This window comes from Ochotona curzoniae, unplaced genomic scaffold (assembly GCF_017591425.1).
Source record: "Ochotona curzoniae isolate NIBS_2020 unplaced genomic scaffold, NIBS_Ocur_1.0 contig_1014, whole genome shotgun sequence".
Lineage (NCBI taxonomy): Eukaryota > Metazoa > Chordata > Mammalia > Lagomorpha > Ochotonidae > Ochotona > Ochotona curzoniae.
The window spans coordinates 28,679,504-28,704,487 of NW_024464920.1; the positions used below are offsets into that span (position 1 = coordinate 28,679,504).

At 43.8% G+C, this 24,984-nt stretch overlaps 1 protein-coding gene across 4 annotated transcripts in view; it reads right to left on the minus strand.

The window, feature by feature from the left end:
* CPSF6 (cleavage and polyadenylation specific factor 6) overlaps positions 1-18,428 on the minus strand; it is a 33,816-nt gene extending 15,388 nt beyond the window's left edge. For 2 of the 4 annotated variants that reach the window (XM_040981895.1, XM_040981888.1), the window contains exons 1-7: positions 18,321-18,428; positions 9,758-9,967; positions 5,409-5,512; positions 2,296-2,441; positions 1,235-1,408; positions 995-1,105; positions 41-545 (exon numbers count right to left, since the gene is read on the minus strand). In XM_040981895.1, the coding sequence (XP_040837829.1) occupies positions 41-545; positions 995-1,105; positions 1,235-1,408; positions 2,296-2,441; positions 5,409-5,512; positions 9,758-9,967; positions 18,321-18,380 (1,310 nt within the window). In that variant the 5' untranslated portion in view covers positions 18,381-18,428. The remainder of the gene's footprint in view (positions 1-40; positions 546-994; positions 1,106-1,234; positions 1,409-2,295; positions 2,442-5,408; positions 5,513-9,757; positions 9,968-18,320) is intronic. The other 2 variants (XM_040981912.1, XM_040981903.1) reach the window with 1 other exon arrangement.
* Between the last annotated feature and the right edge of the window lie 6,556 nt (positions 18,429-24,984).

The following is a 24,984-nucleotide window of genomic DNA, read 5'->3' on the forward strand; positions in this document are numbered from 1 at the left end:
TTTATCAATGAAACATTATCACTGTTACAAAGTAACATACCTTCCAGGAGGGCCATAGTCACCCCTATCATATGGTGGTGGTCGACCATACGGGTCCGTAGGTGGTGGACCTCGACTATCTGATGTAGGCATGCCGCTGTTAGTTGGTGGAGGAAAGAAAGCTGGGTTCACATGTGGAGCTGGCGGCGGGGCACCTGGAGGTGGTCCCGGAAGATGCGGTGGAGGAGCAAGTGTAAGGGGTGGCCCAAGTGGGCCAGGTGGGCGAGGTGGGAAGGGGCCTGGAGGTGGAGGTGGTCCCTGTTGCGGAGGTGGTGGACCAGGCGGGGGGCCGTAGCCTGGAACTGGAGGTGGAGGGCCAGGAGGAAGTGGACCCAACGGAGGCTGCCCAAAAGGTTGTCCAGGAAAAAGAACTGGTGGTGGAGGGCGATCTCCTCGGTTAGGAGGCCCAGCTAGAGGCGGTGGCAGAACCTGACCAGGAGGTGGAGGGCCTGGCGGGCCAGGTGGGCCAGGAGGACCTAAGGGTGGACGTGGCGGTGTCTGTCCAGCTACAGAACAAGAGAGAGAGAAAGGGGAAAAGAAAATTTTAATAACAAAAAAAATATTTAACCTTTACATATGCCAGATTATACTTTTAAAATATAATTAACTCAGACCAAAATTCTCTCACTTTAAACAAAACCCGTAATGTAAATGCTACTCTAACAACTGCAAGTGAAGGATATCCTTACAAATTTAACTAGTTCAATTTACACTTAGCAAAAACTACTCAAGTAAAGCTTTAATAAAAAAAGATTACAGTGCTTAGAGATATTTTCCATCTTTCAGTGTACATACACTTCTTACAGTGAAATCACCCACCTTATATTCTACTCTGATGCCAAGCTAGAAAGTGAAACAAGGAAAAATGGTCTTGAAAGGATTTTAAGAGGTAAGAAATAAGACTGATGTAATTATTCTATATATAAGTCAAGCAAGTTTGGAGAAAAATAAAGACCTTTTAGGCCAAAAATGGGTAATTCCTCTATGCTGTGCCCCATATGCCATGGAATCCTAGTTTCCAGGAACAAAGGCCGAGTTCCTTTAACAAGATGCTTGATCAAATTTCCTGGATTCCAAAAATAGCATAACAAGGAGAGTAAGTCACATTAATAATGCATTACTTGAAAAAGAGAGAAAAGGAAAAGAGGCATTAGGTAGACATGTTTTATCCATGATAATTTAAGTAAAATTTTACCTGGAAAAGGAGGGGGTGGCCCTCCTGGTCCTGCGGGCCCAGGAAATCTGTCCCCACCGGGAACAGCCCCTGGAAAACGGCCCCGTCCTCTACCACCTTGTGGAAATGCTGCACGTGAACTGCCTCCTGGAGGACCAGCTTTACCTTCCCCAGACATTTGTCCTGATTGTGTAGCTGCAAATATCCAAATACTCATAAATAGCACTTATTAGAACAGCTCTTTGAAATGTACCACTGTCACTAGAAACAATTCTACTTCAAAGTCCAATTATGCTATGTATTAACTGTCAGAAGCCTTGGGCCTGTGCAAGCTACATAAAAAGTATTGGTTAGGAAAACATTTACATCTATTTAAGTTCTTCTTAAGTCTCAAAACACCAGCTTAAATAAATTGCCAATGATTAAATCAATTACTTTCAAAATACCAGTGCTCTGCAACAGCCAAGACTGAAATTCTTCAACAGTAATCTTAATTCAGTAGTATAGAGATCATCTAAATTTTGTAACATATTCTTCAGTTATGTCTTAAGTGCTAAAAACATTAAAAGAAAAACAAGCACTTGAATTGCTGTTAATTACATGGCCATCCATCTCATTTCTTTAAATAACATTCTGAGTGTACAATGCAAATCATCTCCACATTCACTTAATCTAGTGGTGAAAGGTCTTGGTGTCAAAGCATACAGACAACAAAAATTTTCTGGTTATTAGTGGTCTCTCCCAACCCACAACACTTTTCCACACAGCTTTCTTCCAATCTGAGGATTATAATCTAGAACCTATCACTGAAATGAGACTGACAGGACAAGAATGGCAGCACTATTCAAAGTTCAACCCTGTTACGGTATTGGCTCTGGGACATCAGCAGAAAGTGAATTTCCTGGACATGGGCCCAGGCTTATAACCAGTTTAATCGATTAAGTACAGCTCACAGATTTTCTAAAATGGATCCTCCAATGAACTTAATATTTCAACAGCTTCCCTAACCTAACACCTAATAAACACTACCAACTGGTTAGAATGAACATATTTGAACAAAAGTCTCTGGGGGGATTGCTTACTTTTCCTGGACTGCATTTCAAATTGACTCAGGAACTGTTTATTGCATGGAGTTACAACAGGATTCTGACCATGAAGTTCTCTTTTAGGCAACAAATCCATTAACTTTTTTGAAGATGCTTCAGATCCAACACCAACGAGAGCAAACCTAAAAAACGTTTAAAGGGGTGAGGGCAGAAAGTGAGGAGAGATTAATAGTATTATGACTACATTATAAAAAGGATTTATTTATTTGAAAAGCAAAGCAACAGAGAGGTGAGAGGGAGAGAGGGAAAGAACGAGAGAGAGAAGCAGACTTTTCACCTTCTGGTTCACTTTCCAAATGATCCCTACAGCAAGGTCTGGGCCAGGTTGAAATTAGAAGCCAGGAACTCCATCCTGGTCTTACTTACATGGGTGGCAGGCGCCCAACTACTCGGGCCATTTTCCACTGCTTTCCCAGGCCCACTGGCAAGTAGCTGGACTGGAAGCAGAGTAGTAGCCGGGACTCAAACTGGCACTCCGATATAGGATGCAGCTCTGTCACAAGCATTGGCTTAACTTACTAAGCCACAACAGTAACCCAATATTACATACTATATCTATTTTTTAAAAATGTCTGAATTCACTTTCATTTAATTAAAAAACTGAGAATATTTTTTCCTAAGATTTGTTCGTTTACTTACTAGAAAAGCAGAAAGTTAGAGGTAGAGAGACCGAGTCACAGAAAAATCTGCCATCTGTTGGTTCATTCCCCAAATGGCTGCAACAGTGAGGGTTTTAAGCAGTAGCTGTGATGGCTCAAGTAGTCGGGTGCCTCAGGACCCGAGCTTTGTAAACCTGCTGACTGTAACACCAACATCCTACACAGGCGCCAGTTCAAGTCCCGGCTGCTCCACTTCTGATCAAGCTCCCCTGCTAACACACCTAGGAATGTAGCAGGCCATTGCATCCAAGCATGAGACTGGAAAGAAGCTCCAGGCTCCTAGCTTCAGCCTGGCCCAACCCAGGCTGTTGCAGTCATTTGGGGAATAAACCAGTCAGTGGAAGACCTCTCTGTAACTCTGCCATTCAAATAAATTACATTAAAAAAAAAAGTTGGGTTTCCGTCATCCTCAATAAGGAAACCTAAAATTAGGTCTTGGCTCCTTAAGGATAAGCTAACAGAAAGGATCTTGCTCTTTCTGCCTTTCTAATAAATAAAGTGCCATGGCCATAATGGGGAAGTAGTCAATCTGAAAAACAAATGCTGATACATTCTATCACACAGACAAACCTTGAAAACATACTACATAAAGGCAGTCAAACACACAGGATGACACACTATATAAATGAACTTGGGTGTGAAGTTTTTAAGGTAACAAGATGATTTGGAATTAGCAGCAGTGGTGACTTAACTTTGTAAATATCCTTTGGCAATTACTGAATTATAAGCTTCAAAATGGTAAAAAAAAATTACCTGCATGTGAAAATTATATCTCAATCAGAAACAATTTTTTAAAAACTGAAAACTCATTTTTATAATTATCAAATAGTCTGGATTGTGGGGCTGTTCCTTTTTTTCCCCTAATGCAACTCCTTGATTTGATCCCTTATTCAACAAATTTTATGACATATTCCAGAATTTACTTACAACATTTAGGAATGGCTTAATTACTTGAATAATTATTCACCACTTGCTATATGCCAAACACCATTCTAGGCCAAAAAAAATCAGTGTCCATGTGAAGTTTACACTCTAGTGGGAGAAGTCAAACCCAGAACTAAAATACATAAAAAGAATGAAAAAAATAAAAGACAGATAAGACATAAAGGTGCAATTTGCACAGAGCAGTCAAGAATGCCTTAAAAAGACTGATGGGGCTAAACAAGGAGCAATAGGGAGTAAGACCAGAGGGGAGGTTGAAAGCCACAGCTCACAGGACAATTTAAAACCACATGGTAATGACTGAGAAAGGAAGCCATTAAATGACTGTGAGCAGACAAGTACCAATGTTACATGTCTGGAACTTCCATATTTTAAAGCAGTTGTGGGGAACTTTTTCTGTTAAGGGTCATTTGGATATCAGTAGCATCATTCATGGGGCATAAAAAATTGCCAACTTAAGATGCTAGTGTTATGGATTTACTGAATTTTAACTCTTGCATATGGTTGTGCTGGCAGGGTCTTCCACAACCTGCAGGCCTGCCATTCTCCATTTATTTTAGGGTATGAAATAGATCAGAGTGAAAGCAAAACATCAGTGAGGAAGTTACTGCAAAGTTCAGCTGATAAATGAAAATGTTTTGCAGGAGGGTTGTAGCAATAAAGGTGGTGAGATGTATTTGTTTCTGCACATATCCTGAAGATGTCATTATTTTAGTATAAACTCAAATAATAAACAATATAAACATTCTTTATCATTCTGGACCTAAGAATTTATCCTCAAATAAAAAAATCTGTACCTGAAAACATGCATAAAGCAATGCCTTTCATATAACTTTTCACAAGCAAAATTAGAAGCACAAAGCAGTCAAAAAAGCAAAATATAGCAACATGAAAGAAGGCATAAGGAAAAGAACTAGACAGGATGTGAATTTATTGATAAATATTTGTTCTACTGTTATCAAATTATGCTATAAAATATATAAACAGTCACACCACTTAAGAAAAAAGAAAAGGCCTAAAAGTACATTTACTAGAATGCTAAGGGTGACCATATATCAATAATGAGATTATGGCATTACAATTCTTATTATGGACATATGTAGCTTATTATTTTTACATAATGATCCTGCCTCACTTTTACAGTTTGGTAGTTCAAAAAGCAAAACAAACATTCATGTTACTCACAGTATTCTCCAGTTGCCCATCTTCCCCCATCTCTTAACCACAGGAAGAGTAATGCTTCTTACAACTGTCATTTCAACCGTAGGTGGAGAAAACTCAGGAAAATTAGAAAGGAAAATGCCTATCTGTCCACATATCCAACTCCCTTGGTTTCAGTACAAGGCCCAAGAGCCTCATTCCAAGGTAGACAACCACATGATCCATACACATGTAATTAGAATTTTCTTTAAGGAAAGTCAACTTATAAACTGTAATCACTTACATGAGAGAGAGAGAAAAAAAAAAAAAAGGAAGGCAAAATCTTACCCCTTTGACTGGCCATTTGCTCGATTTTCAAAAAATTTTATCTCCAAAATATCATTTACTCCCAAAGAATGAACTGCCTCAGTCAAGTCTTCATCTGTTGTCCACTGCAAAGACATGTACCTCATCAACCATTAGGTACAGCTAAGATTTTCTTTCAAATTTAGTTTTTAAGAGTAAAATAAGCAAAAATAGAAAATTCATATTCAGTGCAAATTTTATGGTACAATTCCACAGGGTCAGAGATTTCCCTCTCTCCTCCCCAAACTCTCACCACTGCCCTTCCCCCCAAGTGATTTTCCCCAAACTATTACAATAGTACAGTCCTTCATGAGCAGTCATAAGTCCATCAGTCTATTATTTCAATGTGCCCTGACATTGCTGGAACAGACAATGTCAGACAGTCCAGGTCCCCATTGTCTATCTTCTCGTTTTAAACAGCAATGATTATAAAAAAAGTTTTTTTGAGATTTGTTTCTACAGGAAAGGCAGATTTACACAAGAGAAACGGAAAGATATTCCTTCTGCTGGCTCACTCCCTAAGTAGCCACAGCAGCTGGAGCTAAGCCAAACTGAAGTCAGGAGCCAGGAGCTTCTTTTGTGTCTCCCACACAGGTGCAGGGTCTAAAGCGTTGAGCTGTCCCCGTCTGCTTTCCCAGACCAGAAGCAGAGATCTGGAAGTAAAGTGGAATAGCCAGGATACAAACTGCAGTCCATATGAGATCTCAGCCCATGCAGGGCGAGGACTTTAGCCACTAAGCTTTCATGCTGGGCACAGAACTAGAATTCTTAATAAAATCAATGAACTGCTACTTTGTTCCTTTTAAATAAAATTCTTTTCTGAAATAAACACCATATGTTTAAAAACAAAATGGACAAAAAAAAAACCTGTTAAGTCCCAATTATTTCTTATAGTAACTTCATAACTTCGACAATTAACATCTTATACAAAGCAAGAGAGGGTTTTGTCCAGGGTTAGAAAAGGAACAGGTAATAAAACTAAGATTGTGCCTGGGGACTGACACACACGGGAAAGCAGCAGAGAAGACAGCCTGGTATTGCAGTGACCGATTCTCCAGTGGCATTCGGTAAGCTGTGATCTGAATTCCACTGGTATCTGGAACTCCACCAGCAAAAAGGCGGGGAGGGATGTTCACCAGGATACCCAGGAGGTGAGCCCAGAGAAAGAACTGCTTGTTCTGATGGTCTGTTTGATTTGACCAGGAGCAGAGAAAGAGCAGCAGGACCCAGACTGCGCCGTGGGAACAGGGTGGATTTCTCAGCCCAGTCTGACCCTTAGAGCTGAATCAGGTGCCATTTGTCTACAGAGGCAAAGGTTATGGGACAGGACTGTGAATGCATGGAACTGGGGGTGAACTCATTTCTGGCTCAGTATACTGCAACAAAGGGGCATCCAACAGGATTTACCCAAAAGGTCCAGATAGCCCTCAGACCTGACAGCCAAAACCTCTAATACTGGCACATCAGGCACCATTTTGTACGGTGTGGAAAAGAATCTAAGACTGCAGGGGACAACAGTGAGCTGCGCATGTGCTGAGCTCAGCAAAAACTCACTGAGCTCAGTGCACGCACTGGTCCCACAGGGAAAATACCAACTTGGTATCGTTTGGGCCATAATAGGTCCCTGTGGCCCTCAGACCTAATGGCCAACAGGTTCCGGCAAGATCACCAACAACAACCTAGCTACACAGGACTCCTGGTATTCCCCAATTTTGGGAACTACTCAGGCCAGAAGTGGGAAAAAGGTTATACAGACAATGGTGCTGCCTCAGCACAGTAACACAGAAGGTGGGGAGTGGTGAGCCAAGAGCTGGGGCTACAGAGAGTATGGTGAAAATCTAATCTAAGAACCTAGATCTGGGTCCTGGTGCAATAGTGCAGTGATTAAGGTCCTCGCCTTGAACATGCCAGGATCCCATATGGGCGCCAGTTCTAATCCTGGCAGATCCACTTCCCATCCAGCTCCCTGCCTGTGGCCTGGGAAAGCAGTCGAGGACGGCCCAAAGCCTTGGGATCCTGCGCCCATGTGGGAGACCTGGAAAGAAGTTCCTGGCTCCTGGCTCCAGCTCAGCACAGCACTGTTGTGGCCACTTGGTGAGTGAATCATTGGACGCAAGATCTTCCTGTCTCTCCTCCTCTCTGTACATTTGCATTTCCAATAAAAAAATAAATAAATCTTTTTTTTTCTTTAAGATTTATTCATTTTCATTACAAAGTCATATATACAGAGAGGAGGAGATACAGAGAGGAAGATCTTCCGTCCGATGATTCACTCCCAAGTGAGCACAACCGCCTGGTACTGTGCCAATCGGAAGCCAGTAACTAGGAACCTCTTCTGGGTCTCCCACACGGGTGCAGGGTCCCAAAGCATTGGGCCATCCTTGGCTGTTTTCCCAGGCTTCAGGCAGGGAGCTGGATGGGAAGTGGAGCTGCCAGGATAGAACTGGCGCCCGTATGGGATCCCGGGCGCGTTGAAGGCAAGGACTTTAGCCACTAGGCCACGCCGCTGGGCCCAAAAATAAATAAATCTTGAAGAAAAAAAAAAAAGAACCTGGATCTGGAACTCACTGGAGGGAGTGGCACAAGTGACTGCAAACAAAGAACCAGGGACCAACTGCACCAAGTAAAAAATCGCATTGCAGACTTGTGGGTGACAGAGTTTAGAAACCTGCCCCAGGGCCCGGCGAGAAAGCGTAGTAGTTAAGTCTTCACCTTGCACATGCCAGAACCCCATATGGGCGCCGGTTCTAATCCCAGAAGCCCTGCTTCCCATTCAGCTCCCTGCTTGTGGTCTGGGAAAGCAGTCGAGGACGGCCCAAAGCCATGGGACCCTGCACCAATGTGGGAGACCTGGAAGAGTTCCTGGCTCCTGATTGGCTCAGCTCCAGCTGTTGCGGCTGCTTGGGGAGTGAACCATCAAAGGGAAGATCTTCCTCTCTCCTCCCCTCTGTGTATCCGTCTTTCCAATAAAAATAAATAAAATCTCTAAAAAGAAAATAGAAAAAAAAATGCCCCCATTGTAACCAGAAGTACAATGAAAAAAGGGCAAAAAAAGAGATAAAGGCACAAGGAATATTCCCCTGCAAAGGAGCAAAAGCCTTTGACAACCCCAGAGTTCACGGAGGAAGACATTGAGAAAATGGGGGATACAGAGTTCAAAACACTTGGTATAAAACTTCTTATCAACAATGAAAAGCACATAAAGTAAGTGTTCAAGGAGTTTAAGGAATATGTCACACAGGAAATAAATCAAAGTTGATATATCAGAAATGAAGACTACAGTGGAACAAATTAAAAGTACAGTAGAGAGGCTCCAAAATAAAATGAAGCAGGCAGAAGAAGCAATCTCAAAATTAGAAGATACTTTCTGTCACCAGGGGGAAACAAACAAAAAGCTGCAAGCCGAACTGTGCCAAGCTAAAAAAGTAATCAAGACACTTTAAAAAGACACTATTAAAAGGCCAAATATAAGAGTTATGGGAGTCCCAGAAGGTCCACAGAAAGAGAAACTGGGTTTTAAAATGTATTTAATGAGATACTAAAGGAAAAGTTCCCTAATCTAGAGAAAGAATTAGGAAACAACATTCAGGAGGGGCACAGAACTCCCAACAGGGATGACCAGAAGCGATCTTCACCACAACACATCATCATCAAGCTCTCTTCAGCCAAACATAAGGAAAAGATCCTTAAATGTGCACATGAACAAAATAAGTAAAGAAACTTACATATTAAGGAATGCCAATTAAACTCACACAGGAGATCTCTCACAAGAAACCTTCCAGGCAAGAAGAGAATGGAGCAACATATTCCAGATTCTAAAAGCAAAAAACTGTCAGCCCAAGATAACGTACCCAAAGCTTTCCTGTTCTTCTTGTTGATTTTGTTTTGTTTCTTTTCATGGGGGTGGGGGAGTGGGGTACAGTAACTGTGTATTGGAGACTATCATATCCAGATGTGAAGCTATAATGCAGTATACATCTCTACTTCCAGATCAAAGATGGACTCCCAATGAATCTTTTAATTGTGTCTTGACAAATGGATGCTGGACTCTGCCACTGTCCATGCCCGCAATATGAACATAAGATTGTTTAGAACTATACTATAGTAATAATAATAATATAGGGGTACTCGGCATGTGGGTAGACTTGAGGCGGGGGTAAGGGAAATTCCAGGGCCTATGGAACTGTATCATAAAATAATAATAATAATGAAAAAAATTTCTCCCTCTTTCAAAATACACGTTTTCTAAAAATTTGGACCAAAAAACATGAACACTGAAAAGGTTGAAAATCAATTACTAATAATTTAATTCTTGTATTAATCTTACTCACCCAGGTTAGGTTCCCAATATACAATGCAATTCTCTTTCCAGTATATGTGTAGACCACATTTGGGGCTGCTCCTTTGCCCACATCATCACCAACCGCTGGCGGCAGAGTATCCATGTAATCTCGGTCCTCTGGAGCATCGCCATTATTTGCAGATGGAGAGATGACATCATCATACAAATCTATCTGATCATGTCCACCATATTCTGCTTCCTGAAGCACAGAAACAAGGCTCCCGATTATACCATAACTACACTTGAGTACACGTTGAGTACACGTTCATCTAAATTTTTTTTAAAAGTCCAGGAATGAAATACTCAAATAATAGTAAACAAATATAAAGATGAATATCTAAAGAAAATATATCATGCAACAACATGAAGAGATTCCAGAACCACTGCGTCTTTAATATTTGATCATAGAAAAATATACAACTATAATCTTCTATGCCAGTCAGCTCTTATTTCCCGACCTCAAGAAAGCTCTACTTTCATGAAAAGGACACTGAGCTGGTCAAAGCAAACACATAAAGTGTGTAAATGATTTAATTTTGTACCAAACAAGGGAAAAACAAATTAAATATAAGTAAATTTATGCAAATAGCATCTTACAATTATTTAATTATTCTCAGTCAACAAAGAATTGATGCTTACCTGATGTTTTAGATATCTAGTCAAGTAAATTAGCAAAAGAATAAAAGTTATAAGGACTTAACAAAACTGCAATTGTCTGTCACCAGCAGAATTAAAGCAATGCTAATGGATGTCACTTATATACCTAAATGATAAGCAAGAAGAGGAAAATGAGAAAGAGATACATGAGTAAGAGAAGAATGGGGGAGGGCTCAATTTGTAAATAGGCTCAAGAAAAATGAAACACTTAACACCAATTAACGGACTTTAGAAATTTTTGGGATACTAGCTTACAACAGAGAATAAACCACAGTTTTACCATCTTCCTATTCCAAGACCAGTTAAATCACTGTGAATTATTTTACTCATAAGAGTAAAATACTTGAAATATTAAAAAAGGAAAAAGACAATTACAAGAATTCAGGCATAGTTCATATGCTCTCCAACTCGCACAGTTAAGAAAGCAATACAACTGGCATATAATGAGCAGTTTTGGGGATTACTACAAGGATAGAGAATAATCCACAGAAAGCATTTATTGCATGATGGGAAACAGATCAATAGGACTTACTATGGGCCCCAGGGGAGCATTGCGATGGTTCTATTATTCAAAACAGATCACAATTTAAAACAAAACAAAAAAACCACCAAACTCCTAAGGACAAATACTATTAATACACAAAATCAAGGGATCATAGAATTGTAAAGTCATCTTCAGGTCATAAATAATGAGTTATCAAGTTTACTGTCAGTAGCAGAATCTTTACAATGGGTTTTGTTTGTTATGAGGTAGAATGTCTCAAAGACATGTCATCGTGGGGCCAAGATTTAGGTAATCACAGAATCTTAGCAATGGTAAGACAACATGGAATAATATCTTAACTTTATTGTTTGTACAAAAATACCAAAATAATTGATAAGAAACAAGTCTCTACTAAAGAAATTAACATGTTCAAATTACAGTGACATAAAAGTTAGAATAAAGGAAGGTTATTCAAAGTTATGTTTCCATCCTCCTCAGCAGAGATTACAACCACAAAATATAGTCTGAGGGAGAGCAAAAAACAATGCAAAGGTTATTAAGAGCACAGTGAAAACTTTCCCTTAGAAGACCAAATAAGACTTCACTTCTCATTTTCTTCACTATTTTAAACCTGTGTAATGTTTACATTGTCAGACAATAATTTACAAACACTAATGGCAGCTACAAGATGCTACCTGGTGCATAACAACCACTTACTATTTTTGTAAGTCCATGAATTCCTATGTTGATACCAACCAGTTTTCCATACTGATATTCCACTACTATTTGGCATCAACCATTCTGTCCGGTAGTCGGACTGCTTCCAATTTGTTGAACCCCAAACCCTGTAGTCTTGTGCTAGCCCCAATGAAATATAATTTTCATTTGGTGAAAAATACTAATGAATCTGAATATATTTGTCACTATTACTAAAAATGAAACTCAAAACAGAGACTCTCGGTAGCATCAGTAATCCTTTTTCAGGTTTACCATCACTTTCACCCTCAACATTAAGAAAATACAGCAAATGTCTAACTTGGGTCCCACTTCACTGAAGTCGGAAAACATTAATATTCTGATAGTATGCAAAACATGCATCATACAAAGCAAGCTCTAAAACCCACAGAACAAACTTTGAAGAGTTCACATTTCACCAGATCCAGTCAACCCTGTCAAGGTCCGATGTGTAAAGGGTCTTTTGAGGAAATATTTAATCTTTTATTTATTCATTCATCTATCTTTACTGGAAAGTCAGATATACAAAGAGGAGGAAAGACAGAGATGATCTTCTGCCGGCTGATTCACTTTCCAAGTGGCCACGTGACCGCAACGGCCAGAGCTGAGCCAATCCAAAACCAGGAGCCAAGAGCCTTCCACCTCCCCATCCCCTCCCCCAGAGGTCTCCAGCCTGGGTGCAGGCTCCCAAGGCTTCGGGCCGTCCCAGGCCACAAGAAAGGAACTGGATAGGAAATGGGGCTGCAGGGATACCAACGGATGCCCATATGGGATCCTGGCAGGTACAAGGTGAGGACTTTAGCCTTCAGGCTACCGTGCCGGGCCTTATTTAATCTTTTAATAAATACCAACATCTCTTTTCCTCCAAGGTGTTACTTTGGATATTTCCCCAAAAATACCCACCCCATGAAATTTTAGTTATCACAGGTTTAGTGTATGCCATTACTAGAATTACTCAGTTATAGCCATCAAATCACTTTTCATTCTGATATGCCCAACATTTCTTCTGTGGTCCTAAAATTATAGCAACGTCACACACACTACTAGCAATGCATGGTAAAGGCATGCCATGCCTCACTTAAAGTCTGTCTGATTTCTTTTCTAAAGATTTACTTCACTTGAAAGAATCACAAGAGAGAAGGGCAGACAGAAATCTTCCATCTGTTAGTTCACTCCCAAAATGGCCACAATGGCCAGAGCTGTTTATCCAAAGCTGGGAGTCAGGAACTTCTTTTTGGTCTCTCACTTGGGTGCAGGAGGCCAAGAACTTAAGACCACCCTCTGCTCATTCCTCATGCCTTTATCAGGGAGCAAGATCAGAAGTGGAGCAGCCAGGATATGAGCCAGTCACTTTATGGGACACCGATGCTGCAGGCAGAGGTTTAGTCTACCATACTGCTGTGCTGGCCCTCAAAAAGTTCCTTTACTTTTAAGATTTGAGAATCCAGCATGGAGGCCTAGCGGCTAAAGTCCTCACTGTGAATGTGCCAGGATCCCATATGGGCGCTGGCTCTAAATCCCAGCAGTCCCGCTTCCCATCCAGCTCCCTGCTTGTGGCCTGGGAAAGCAGTTGAGGACGGCCCAAAGCCTTGGGACTGCACCAGCATGGGAGACCTGGAGGAGGCTCCTGGTTTTGGATCGGCTCAACACCGGCCATTGCAGCTACTTGGGGAGTGAATCAAAGGACAGAAGATCTTCCTCTCTGTCTCCCCTTCTCTCTGTATATCTGACTTTCCATAAGTAAATAAACAAACAATTTTTAAGCCAATAGCAGATAATCTAATACATAACAGTCATCCTTCAGTATCTAGTTTCAGAAACCCTCTCAACCTTCAGGAGAATAATCACTCACTTCCTTTATAGAAAATGGCCTAGCTGGGCTGGCACTGTGGTGCGGCATGCTAAGCCACCATTTGCTGTGACAGTCCAAGTACAACCTGCTCCATCTCTGGTCCAGCTCCCTAATGTGCCTGGGGAAAGCAGAAGCAAGGCTCCTGCACCCACATTAAGTCCCAGTCTCGGGCCTGGCACGATAGTATAGTGGTTAAAGTTCTCACCTTGCACACACCAGGATCCCATATGGGCGCAGGTTCTAATCCAGGAAGCCCCGCTTCCCATCCAACTCCCTGCTTGGGACGCTGCACCCGCCTGGGATGCTGCACCTGCGTGGGAGACCTGGAGGAGCTCCTGGCTCCTGGCTTCAGATTGGCTCAGCTCCAGCCACTGCGGCCGCTTGGGGAGTGAAACATCGGACAGAAGATCTTCCTCTCTGTCTCTCCTCCTCTCTGTATATCCGCCTATTCAATAAAAATTTTTTAAAAAAATAAAATAAAAAATAATCCCCAGCCTCCTGCCTTCAGCCTGCTCCAACCTGAGCCATTGTGACATTTTGGAGAGTGAACAGAGGATGGAGGATCTCACTCCCTCTTTGAATTTACCTGTCAAAAATCCCACAGTATTTGTACTTGACCTGTGCATATCTACTCTTACCTTTAAACATCTCTAAGAAGAGTGTGAATGGTTGTTATAATAACATAATATCTAAGGACAGGGGAAAAGTGTTTACGCTCAGTACAGATACAAGCTTTAAGGCTGTTTCAATCAAGCTGGTTGAATCTGTGGATTGGAATCCGGGAACACACAAGGCCAACTACAAACTTTTAAAGAAAATATCTCATTTGATGGGGTGACTGTCTGGACTAGCAGTTAAGACTCTGGACAACTTTGCTGCACACTGGATTAGTCTGCCCCAGGCTCCCCAGGGACGGGGGTCCAGCCACTCATGTAGAATGTCTCGCCCAGAGCACTCAGTCCCTTTCCCCACCCCACCCTCATTTCCGTCCAGGCCCAGCTATTGTAGGCATCTGGGGAGTGGACAAGTGAACAGGAGCTGTTTCTCAGAAGACACAGTTTAACTAACCGAGCTCATACATGAATCAACTGGGAAGAACTGTCAGCTCCCCTCAACATTCCTATGCATACTTCTCAATGAGCTTCTATATACTTCATTTTGGCCTTTACAATCCTACAGTCTTAAGACACAAACAAATCAGAAATAAGGCTTCAAGGATATTTATCCAATAAACTTATTTTCCATAACCATCAAAACAACTGGCCAGAGCAAACACATAATGCTAAATATAATGCAAAACAAATCAGCAAATGAAATGGCCTATCAGAATGTCTAGCCCCTAATTTCCCAATTTTCTCCTGGCCACTACCTTTGAACATTTCATTTTATATAGTTTTTTTGTTTTGTTTTGTTTTCCAATTGGTAAAGTAGATTTGCAGAGAAAAGGAGAGACAGAAAGATCTTCCATCTCCTGGCTCATTCCCCCAATGGCCATAATGGCTGGAGCCGAGCCAATCCAAAACTAGGAGCCAGGTGCTTCTTCTAGGTCTCCCACACAGGTGCAGGGTCCTAATGCTTTGGGCCGTCCTGTGCTAGTTTCCCAGGCCACAAGCAGGGAGCTGGATGGGAAGTGGAGCAACCAGGACGTGAACTGATGCCCATATGGGACACTGGCACTAGTAGGCAAAGGATTAGTCGACTGAGCCATTGCACCACTCCCCTTACACACACATTTTTAGCTAAGTGGTCCGATTCCTAAACTGCTATGGTTATCAGTAATGTACAGACAGGCAGACTAGAAAATAAACACAAAATGAGGGAATTTGGATTCACAAGCAAACAAAAAGGCCCACTACTTGAACGCACAAAGTAGAAAGGAGCATCCCCAATCTGAGAACACGGAAGCACCAACACTTCAATTCCCAGCAGTTCAGATACAGGACACTCCATCTAGTTAAGCTGTCCTCATGGTCACACATTTTTTTTCTTTGCTTTCCTCTCCTTTGCTAGTTAATTTTACACATGAAGAGCACTATCTACAAAACAGGACCTGTCAAAACAATCTGATTATATGTCTCGCCTCCCCACCCACTACAGTATATCCTAACGGTATGGAAGCTAGCTTTGTACCTCCTGTATGTAACTTAAGAGGTATTTTTGAATGACTGAATCCCTAAACTACTTAGCCTTGGCCAATTTTTTAATGCATAAAAATAGTGAAAAAGAAAAAGAAATTGGAAACATATCAGCTTCTTAAGTGCTATCTTTGAGTAAAAACCTCTATTCACAGTAAAGTGAAGCACAGGAGTAAGAACTGCTCTCTGGCCAATCCCAAATGCAATGCAGAAGGCAGTTTAGAGACACTTCAAGTTCTTCCCAAACGGAAGCAACTGCTCTCAATTTGGTAACATTAGAGACCAAGTCAGGAACTAAAGAGTGCCGACGAAAAATAGCCCAGTCCCTGGTGGTGTCTCTTCACTCTCTAGTTCTAAATTCATCTGATAAAGAAAGGAATTCTACTATAGTTTCGTTAACTTATTTTCACCCCATCCTCAAACAAAAAATTTTCTTTTCTTTTAGGAGACTGTTGAATGAGTCAATTTCTGAAGTTAACGCAAAAGAACGAGCAGCTATTAACAAGGAGAAACAGAAAATGCATACACTAGAGAATTTCAAAGCACAAAATTGCAATTAAAATTGCAGTTCACACAGCGAAAATGATTTTTTTTTAATGTTTAGCAACAATCTAAAATAAGAAAGGTTAAAACAATTCTTCTGTAAAGCACTCTGCTAAACCACAATCCAGTCAGTCACGGTTCACCACAGGCCAGGCAAGAACAAGGCTGCTAGTGTGCAAACGAGCACAGATGAAATAAAACCCATCCCGGTTCACCACAGGCCAGGCAAGAACAAGGCCACTCGTGTGTAACAGCACAGATGAAACAAACCCCTCGCAACAAGCCTCACTGCTGCCTCTAATTGAGACAGGATCTTAAAAAGTACTGAAATCGTTTTTTCTTTGAGAAGGCAGATGAGAAGCCAATGACATGTTAAGTATGCCCTCCCTGTTCATCTCTCACCTCCTGCTGAGTCAATACCAGTTACTGCAGACGGTTAAAAAAGTATCCGTGCACGCAGCTATCTGTGCATGCGTGGTGAAGCAACGTACTCTTCCAACACTTGACTGTCACACTCGTTGGATAAGTACATGACATTTCCTAGAGGTCTATCAACCTTAAATAACTGGCATCCGTAGCACAAGAACATCTCCTAATTTGTAATCGGCACAACAGACATGATATATTCAAAATATAAGCAAGCATAACTTAACAGATATTTTCAAACTGCAGGGTTGATTACAATGGGTTACGTTTAAACGTATACAGGCTTCAAAGAGCAGGAAACATTAAAAGCCACTTGGAAATATCTATCCTAACACTTCTATCAGAGACACAGTCAAGATACACAGAGAAGTAATTCTAAGTTTGCACATCTGCAAAATCCTTAACGAAGGGAAAGAAGGAAACTAAAAACAAAAAGCTTTAACCAGAGGTATTGTATTAAAATTTCGTATATGGACCTGGAAAACACACACACACACACACAAAAGGAACTTCAGGGTGCACTGCAATTGGGTGCAATACGATTTTAAAAAAACAAAAACAAAAAAAGGGTGGTACTAGAGAAAACGCAGAAGGGAGGATAGAATCCACAAACTTAGGGCTTAAAACGTCACCCAGCAACACAGGAGCGCCTTTTCCTAGGATGCTCGCCAGTGCCTTCTCACAGGCAACCGTGTCCGATGGGACACCTGGCCGGCTGCTTCTGCAGTCTCTCAGAAGCCCAGCCCTCCGGAGAAACTCAGCACCCGGCTTCCGAAAACAGGGTCCACCTCCGACCCCTCCCCCTTAGCACTAGTTAAAACTACACCAGGTCTATGCTTTCCTCTCGCTCTGTCTGGGCGGGAGTAACCATCTTTTTGTTCCATCCAACCACCGCCGCGCGCCTCCAATTCCTCCGGGCGACCCCATGCACTTAAGTCCATGGCTCCATATTTTCAACACAAAGGCCCAGCCCGGAGAAGGGACTGCGTCGGCCTGCAAGCCCCCCGCCCCCACTCTCCATCCCCCCGACCCCACGGTGGGTTTCCAAAGCCGAAGGACTTGTTGCCGACGTGCTCACAGCGCCGAAGCCCGCTGCAAAGTGTGAACGGGCCGCGGAGGAGGACGCCATGCGGAAACGTGCCGCAAACGCGGGGTAAGAGCGCGCTGCAGCCCCGGGCGCGCGGGATACAAAGGGCTGTGAACGCGGCCTTCCATAAAGCGACCGTGCGCGGACAGCGAAGACAAAATGGAGCGACGGGAGGAATCGGAGCCCGAGTGGCACGGCCGGGTAAGGAGGGGTGACGGCGGGCGCGCGCCCCGCCGGGGCTTCCTCTCCCAGCCGGCAGGGCAGGGGGCGCGGCGGCCCGTTCTCCCCGCCAGCCCGCCCACCCGCCGCCCGGGCCTAGCGCGGCGGGAAGCGTTCGCCCGCAGCCGCCAACAATGGAGAGCGGCGAGAAGCCAGGGAGTCGGAGGAGAGGGCCCGAAGGCGCCTGCACGGCGGCCCGCGACTGCGCTCCAGGCCCCGCGGGAGGGTCGCCGCGCCCGCGGCCCGCGAAACGACGCGGTAGAACGAGGGGCGAGCCGCGGCCCAGAGGCGGCGGGGCGCACGGTCTGCAGTGGCCGCGGCTCGCGGCCCGTGGGCGGGCACCCCTCCCGCCAGGGCAGCGTCCAGGCCGCAGTGTCGCCCGGGTCGGCGGCGCGGGCCCCGGCCCGCACGTACCTGGTTGAACTCTTCGCCCACATCCGCGTAAATGTCTATGTGGTCCACGCCGTCCGCCATCTTCCCTCGGCCTCGGCCGCCGCCGCCGCCGCCGCCTCCTGCAGGTCCGCCCGCCGCGGCAGCAGCAGCGGATCTGGCGGCGGGGGCGGGGCCGCTGCGTCACTTCCGAGGCCCGAAAGGATGAGGCGGGGGTGGTGGCCGGGCGGCCGGGCCGCTGTGCTGGCTGGGAGCGGAGGCCGCGCCTCCTCCCGACCGCCCGCCGCGGCCGTTTCCTTTGTGCGTCGGGTTTGGGGCTGGGGGCGGCTGCCGGCCTGGACCTGTGGAGACCGCCTTTTCGCGTGGCCCGCGACAAGCTCGGAAAGACGGGTTTCACGTCTCCGTTTTTCCCCAGCGTCCCCGGTCACTCTGGGCGTCGTGAGCCCGAGAGCGGCGTCTCTCTCAGGGGTCCTCCCGTTGCGCAGAGCACCCTACAGACCCGTTTGCATGCCTTGGGGTCCTCGTTGGCCCTCTCCCCTTCACTTTTCCCTGCTTCCATCTGCAGCGGGTTTCCTGTAGCGCTAGTTCAGGTGCCTCTAGTTGGAGAGCACAATCTCTGGGAATCTGCCGAGCAAAGCCGAGGTGTCTGCAGGCCGTGGGCTTCTCTCTCAGAATTATGGAATGTCCAAACTGGAAAGGGTATTGTTAGGTCCAGAAACATGGGACAAAACCTAGGTCAAGCAGGAGCCCAGTGATCTAACCAGCAGTTACCAGGTAGGTAAAGGGGACGGCTGCGGACCATCAGTGGCTTATTCAAAGTGCTTCTGCAGTTTGAAACACTCCCTTAACATTCTTTCTTTTCCAGTCATCTAAAATTGAGCGGTTTCTGAGATATACAGTAGCCAGAAATCATTCACACAATAATTAGGGTAAGCAAGGTGAGGACATGTGTATATGCTGTGGTGGGAAAGCTGGCTCCAAATTTCTGATCAGAGGCTTGGGCAGCTAGATGACCTTAATCAAGTTGTCTGTGTTCATCTTCAATCTCGGGTTATTTTTAAAAATCCATATGGGGCCCGGCGGCGTGACCTAGCGGCTAAAGTCCTTGAACGCGCTGGGATCCCATATGGTTGCTGGTTCTAATCCCTGCAACTCTACTTCCCATCCAGCTTTCTGCTTGTGGCTTGGGAAAGCAGTCGAGGATGGCCCAAAGCCTTGGGACCCTGCACCCGTGTGGGATACCCGGAAGAAGTTCCTGGTTCCCGGCTTCGGATCGGCACAGCACCGACCGTTATGACTCACTTGGGGAGTGAATCATTGGACGGAAGATCTTCCTCTCTGTCTCTCCTCTCTGTATATCTGACTTGCCAATAAATAAATAAATCTTTTTAAAAAAATACATATGGCCCTCACAGTAGCCTAGCAGCTAAAGTCCAAGCCTTGAACCTGCCCAGGATCCCATTTGGGCCCCACTTCCCAGCCAGCTCCCTGCTTGTGGCCTGGGAAAGCAACTGAGGACAGCCCAAAGCCTTGGGACCCTGCACCCATGTGGGAGTCCATGGGGAAGCTCCTGGCTCCTGATTGGCTCAGCTCCAGCCATTGCAACCACTTAGGGAGTAAACCAGCAGATGGATGATCTTTCAGTCTCTCCTCTCTGGAACTCTGACTTTCCAATTAAAATGCTTTTAAAAATACATATATATATTAAAGATAGGCTTACGGAGAGGGAAAGGGGGAGAGATGTCACATCAGCTTGTTTACTCCACAAATGGCCACAGCCAAAAAGTCAGGAGCTGAGAGTTTCAACTGAGTCTCCCAGTGGGTGGCAGGGGCCCAGGCTGTCCAGTGTTCTGCTGTTCCATTTCCTAGACCATTAGCTGGGAGTTGGATTGGCAGTGGCAGCCCATATGGGCGGCCTGCATCACAGGTGACTGGGTCAACCCAGCGATGGCTCTTTGTGTTTCACACTAATGGTCCCAATTCCAGACTTTTTTTTTTTAAGAGATTTTATGTATTTTTACTTCAAAGTCAAAATTTGAAGAGAAATAATGGAGAGCTACAACAATGTTTCATTAACTGGTTCACTCCCCAAATGACCACTACCACTATTGTGCTGGATTTCTGAGATTCCCCAGAAAATCTTTGAGTCTGAAGTCGGTACTAAGGCATGAAAGTGGTTTATTTATGCTAACCTAGGTCTAGCTGAGGCTGCAGCAGGATCAGCAGGCAGGAAAAAGAGAATGGTGATGTTGAACAGCACAGAGTTCTTATACATTTCAGGACAATTCCGTACAATTATCATGATTGGTCAATTTTAACTGTTAACTTTCAAAAAGAGCAAGTTGGCAGGCTTCTATTGGTGGGTTTGAAGCCAGCAACTTTCAGAAAGTACAAACTGTTGGGGTATAGGGCGGTGAATCCTATGTATCACCAGGGACCTCCTTCCTGAGGGGTGCTCTGCCTACGTGACCTGCCAGGTGTCCTGCCGGGCATCATATAGACTGACCGACCTGGAATTCACACAGCCCCCAGCCAAGCAATTAAGGCAGAATCACAAAAGCAGAAAATATCTAGGTTCTTCACTACCAGAGCTTGGCAGGCCCAAAGCCCGGAATCAGAAATTTATTCTGGGTCTCTTACGTAGGTGCAAGAGTCTAAGCCAGTCTGCTGCTTTCCCTGGCACATTAGCAGGGAGTTGGATCAGAAGTGGAGCAGCAGGAACACAAACTTGTGTCTATGGGATGCCAGCACTGCAGGTGGAAGGTGATCCTGATCCACCACTGCACTGGCTCCCAATTTCAGAATCTGGGAACCTGTGCACTTATTAGCTTACCTGGCAAAAGGGATTTTGGAGATGTGATCAAGCCAAGGCCGTTAGTCCTTGATTGTTTGATGTGCCTGAAGGATCCTTGTAAGAGGGAAGCAATATAATCAGGAAATACAGTGATGGAAATAGTTTCCATTCTTTCAGGACATTTACAAAGCAGCCCAAGGTTCTAACTTGTGTCAGTCATGACAAGTCAGATCTTAGGATTGGCTACTGCATCTTTGAAAGTGTTTGTACAGGAGCTGAGTGTGTGTGGACGATAGGCTTATCACAAGCCAAAACACATGGTGTCTTGAAGCAGCCAAGTCCTAATGCCATCTCTTCTTCATGTCCCAAGACTATCTCCTTCTCTCTCTTTTTGGTCATTGGTTATATTGCTTGTAGTTTTTAATTTATTTAACTAACATTTAAAAAACCAACCCTACAGACTGTTAATCTCCAAGACAGTGATTAACAAAAGCTTACCTATCCTGGCCTTTGTTACCCTGGCTTTTGGGGATGTAAAGGTCTGTTCTTGGACAAGGCACGTCATCCTAAAAGCATGAATGAAGGCTGCACTGTAGTTTAATAAAATCATTTCTGTTAAGCATCTTCTTGTCTGTTCAGTCAATCCTGATGTATTTGGCTCTTTTTCTTTGACTGCTTTTAAGGTTTATCATTGGAGCTCTGATATTTTGCTCCTTTATGTGTATTTTTCCTAAGAGAATTACTTTTATTTTTATTTAAAGATTTATTTTTTTGGGCCCGGCGCGGTGGCGCAAGTGGTTAAAGGTCCTTGCCTTGCACGCCCGGGATCCCATATGGGTGCCGGTTCTAATCCCGGCAGCCCCGCTTCCCTTCCAGCTCCCTGCCTGTGGCCTGGGAAAGCAGTCGAGGATGGCCCAAAGCTTTGGGAACCTGCACCCGCGTGGGAGACCCGGAAGAGGCTCCTGGCTTTGGATCGGCATAGTATCGGCCCGTTGCGCTCACTTGGGGAGTGAATCATCGGACGGAAGATCTTCCTCTCTGTCTCTCCTCTCTGTATATCCGCCTTTCCAATAAAAACATAATAAAAATAAATCTTTAAAAAAAATAAAGATTTATTTTTTTTTATTGGAAAGTCAGATATACAGAGAGGAAGATCTTCCATTCACTGATTCACTCCCTAAGTGGCCACAAGCTGAGCCAGAGCTGAGCCAATCCAATCTCCTTACAGATACAAACTGATGCCCATATGGGATCCTGGTACATGCAAGGTAAGGACGTTAGCTGCTAGACTACTGCACTGTGTCCAAGAGTTATTTTTATTGAAAAGGTAAATTTACACAGAGAAGGAGAAACAGAAAGATCTTCCATCTGTTGGTTCACTTTCTAAATGGTCACAACGGTTGGAGCTGAGCTGATCTGAAGCCAGGAGCCAGGAACTTCTTTCCGGGTCTCCCACACGGGTGCAGGGTCCCAAGGCTTTGGGCCGTCCTCAGCTGCTTTCCCAGGCCACGAGCAGGGAGCTGGATGGGAAATAGAACAGCCAGGGCACGAACCAGCACCCATATGGGATCCTGGGCACTCTTGCAGTCTGAGGCTTAATTAGCCAGTTGAGCTATCTTGCCAACCCCTGCTTTTCTGTGTTTAGAAATGTATTTTCCTCCCCGAGGCATGGGATTCACTAAACCCCTGGAATATGAGTGACAAATATTGTGAGTTCTGGAAAGTTTTCAACCTTCTTCAAATGTTACTTTTGCCCTTTCATTTTCTTTCCTTTTGTGACTTCAATGAAATATATCTTATTTCTAGCCACGATTTCTCTTACCTTCCTTATTATGATTTACTGTCCTTTTACTTCTTCATGGCTTAACCCGCTGTGCCATAATACTGGCCCATAAACCTAAATATTTTATTAAGACATTTAATATTAACAGTTTTGTACTATGAACACAATACAAATATAAAATGTCAAAGGATGAATTAAGAATTTAAGATGTTTTGCCAGTATTAATGGCCTCAACTTGTCATGTAATATGGATGTAAGTCCTATTTGAAGTTGTCTTTTTTAAATCTTTGATACTTTGGGGACAGCTCATGTCAAATATCATTACATCATCACCTTCCTCACATTGTGTGGCTGACAAAAATCCTAGAAGCATGTCAGGTATTGGCTCTGCCATTTTCTTGTCTTTCTTTCATTGTTTTGGGATTATTAACATTAGCTATGACTTGAGATTACTTAGGAAATCTGTTTAAGACACGGGACATTTAGGGGATGACTCAGTTAAAGCTGGAAAATAATGTGTGTTGTCTCACATCTGGCCTCTCATTAATCAGCAGGTATCATAACGCAGTGCAAGTAAGGTGTGTTCTGTGCTTTGTTAGAGGCTGACCGTAGAAGCATTGGCTTTGTAGAATGTCTCTTCTTCCCTCAAAAGTGCCCACATTGCAGAGAAAGGATTACTGCAAAGGTCAGGAAGTAAATGATTTGGGCTACGTGTTGGCACAGTGGTTAGGTTGCAGCTTAGGACCCTTGCATCCCATACTGACATGCTGGGTTCTTGTCCGCTCCTGATTCCTGCTCACGCATACCACAGCAGACAGCAGGTGAGGTAGTGCCTGCGTCCTTGCAGCTCACAGGGGACACCTGAATTGGTTCAGGTTGGCTCAGCCTTCACTGTTGTGAACAGTGGGGGAATGAGTCAATAGATGAAAGATCACTTTCTGTCTTTGTTGTGTCTATTTGCCTTTCAAATAAATAAATAAATAAATACTGAAAGAGAACAATATTTTAAAAAAACATGTATTTTTTTTAAAAAAACAGATTGCTAATTTGAATTTTGAATCTTAAGTGATTCAGGTCACTTGTGAATCTTCTGCAGTTTGAGACTCTTGTTTGTATATGGTGAGGTTGGAGTGTAAGTGGAATCTAAATGAGGAATTCATTCAGCTTGCATTTCCTGGAAAATATTCAGAAGTCAGATTTTTTTTTAAGTTTTTTGTTTTTTGTTTTAGTTAGAAAGGCAGATTTGACAAGAGAAGGAGACACAGAGAGGAAGATCTTCCATCTGTTGATTCACTCCCAGTGGCTGCAATGGGCAGAGCTTAGCCAATCCAAAGCCAGGAGTCAGGAACCTCCTCCGGTTCTCCCATGTGGGTGCAGGGTCCCAAGGCTTTGGGCCATTGTCCACTGCTTTCCCAGGCCACAAGCGGGGAGCTGGATGGGAGGTGGAGCAGGTAGGACACAAATTGGTGCCTACGTGGCATCCCAGCACTTACAAGGCAAGGATTTAGTCACTGAACAGTCACTATGGGCCCTCAGTTATAAACTTAAGGATGCCTTCATTGTCATATTTGTGATTCATTATTGACCTAAATTTTCATACCTTATTTTGTTACTCATAATTTTTATAAGATTTATTTCTTTTCATTGGAAGCAGATATATGGAGGAGATAGAGATCTTTTGTCCACTGATTCATTTCCCAAGTGGCTGCAATGGCTGGAGCTGAGCCAATCTGAAGCCGGGAGCCTGGAATTTTCTTCTGGGTCTCCCACACCAATGCAGGAACCCAAGGCTTTGCACCATCTTTTATTGCTTTCCCATGCCATAAGCAGGGAGCTGGATGAGAAGTGCGACAGCTTTGACACATGGGATCCCAGCACATGCAAAAGGAGGACTTTAGCCACTACGCTATTGTGCCAGGCCCCTGTTACTCATAATTTTTATTTTTTCTTAATTCCTAAAAGAATCATCAGGTCCCACAAAACCTAGACTTATGTCAAATTTTGATAGGAAACCATCTAATGTGAACAGACAAAGAATATTAGTATCCAACCCATGAACTAAATGTAAGGGAATAGGCATTTGATCTGTGACTACATCATCCACTGGGATC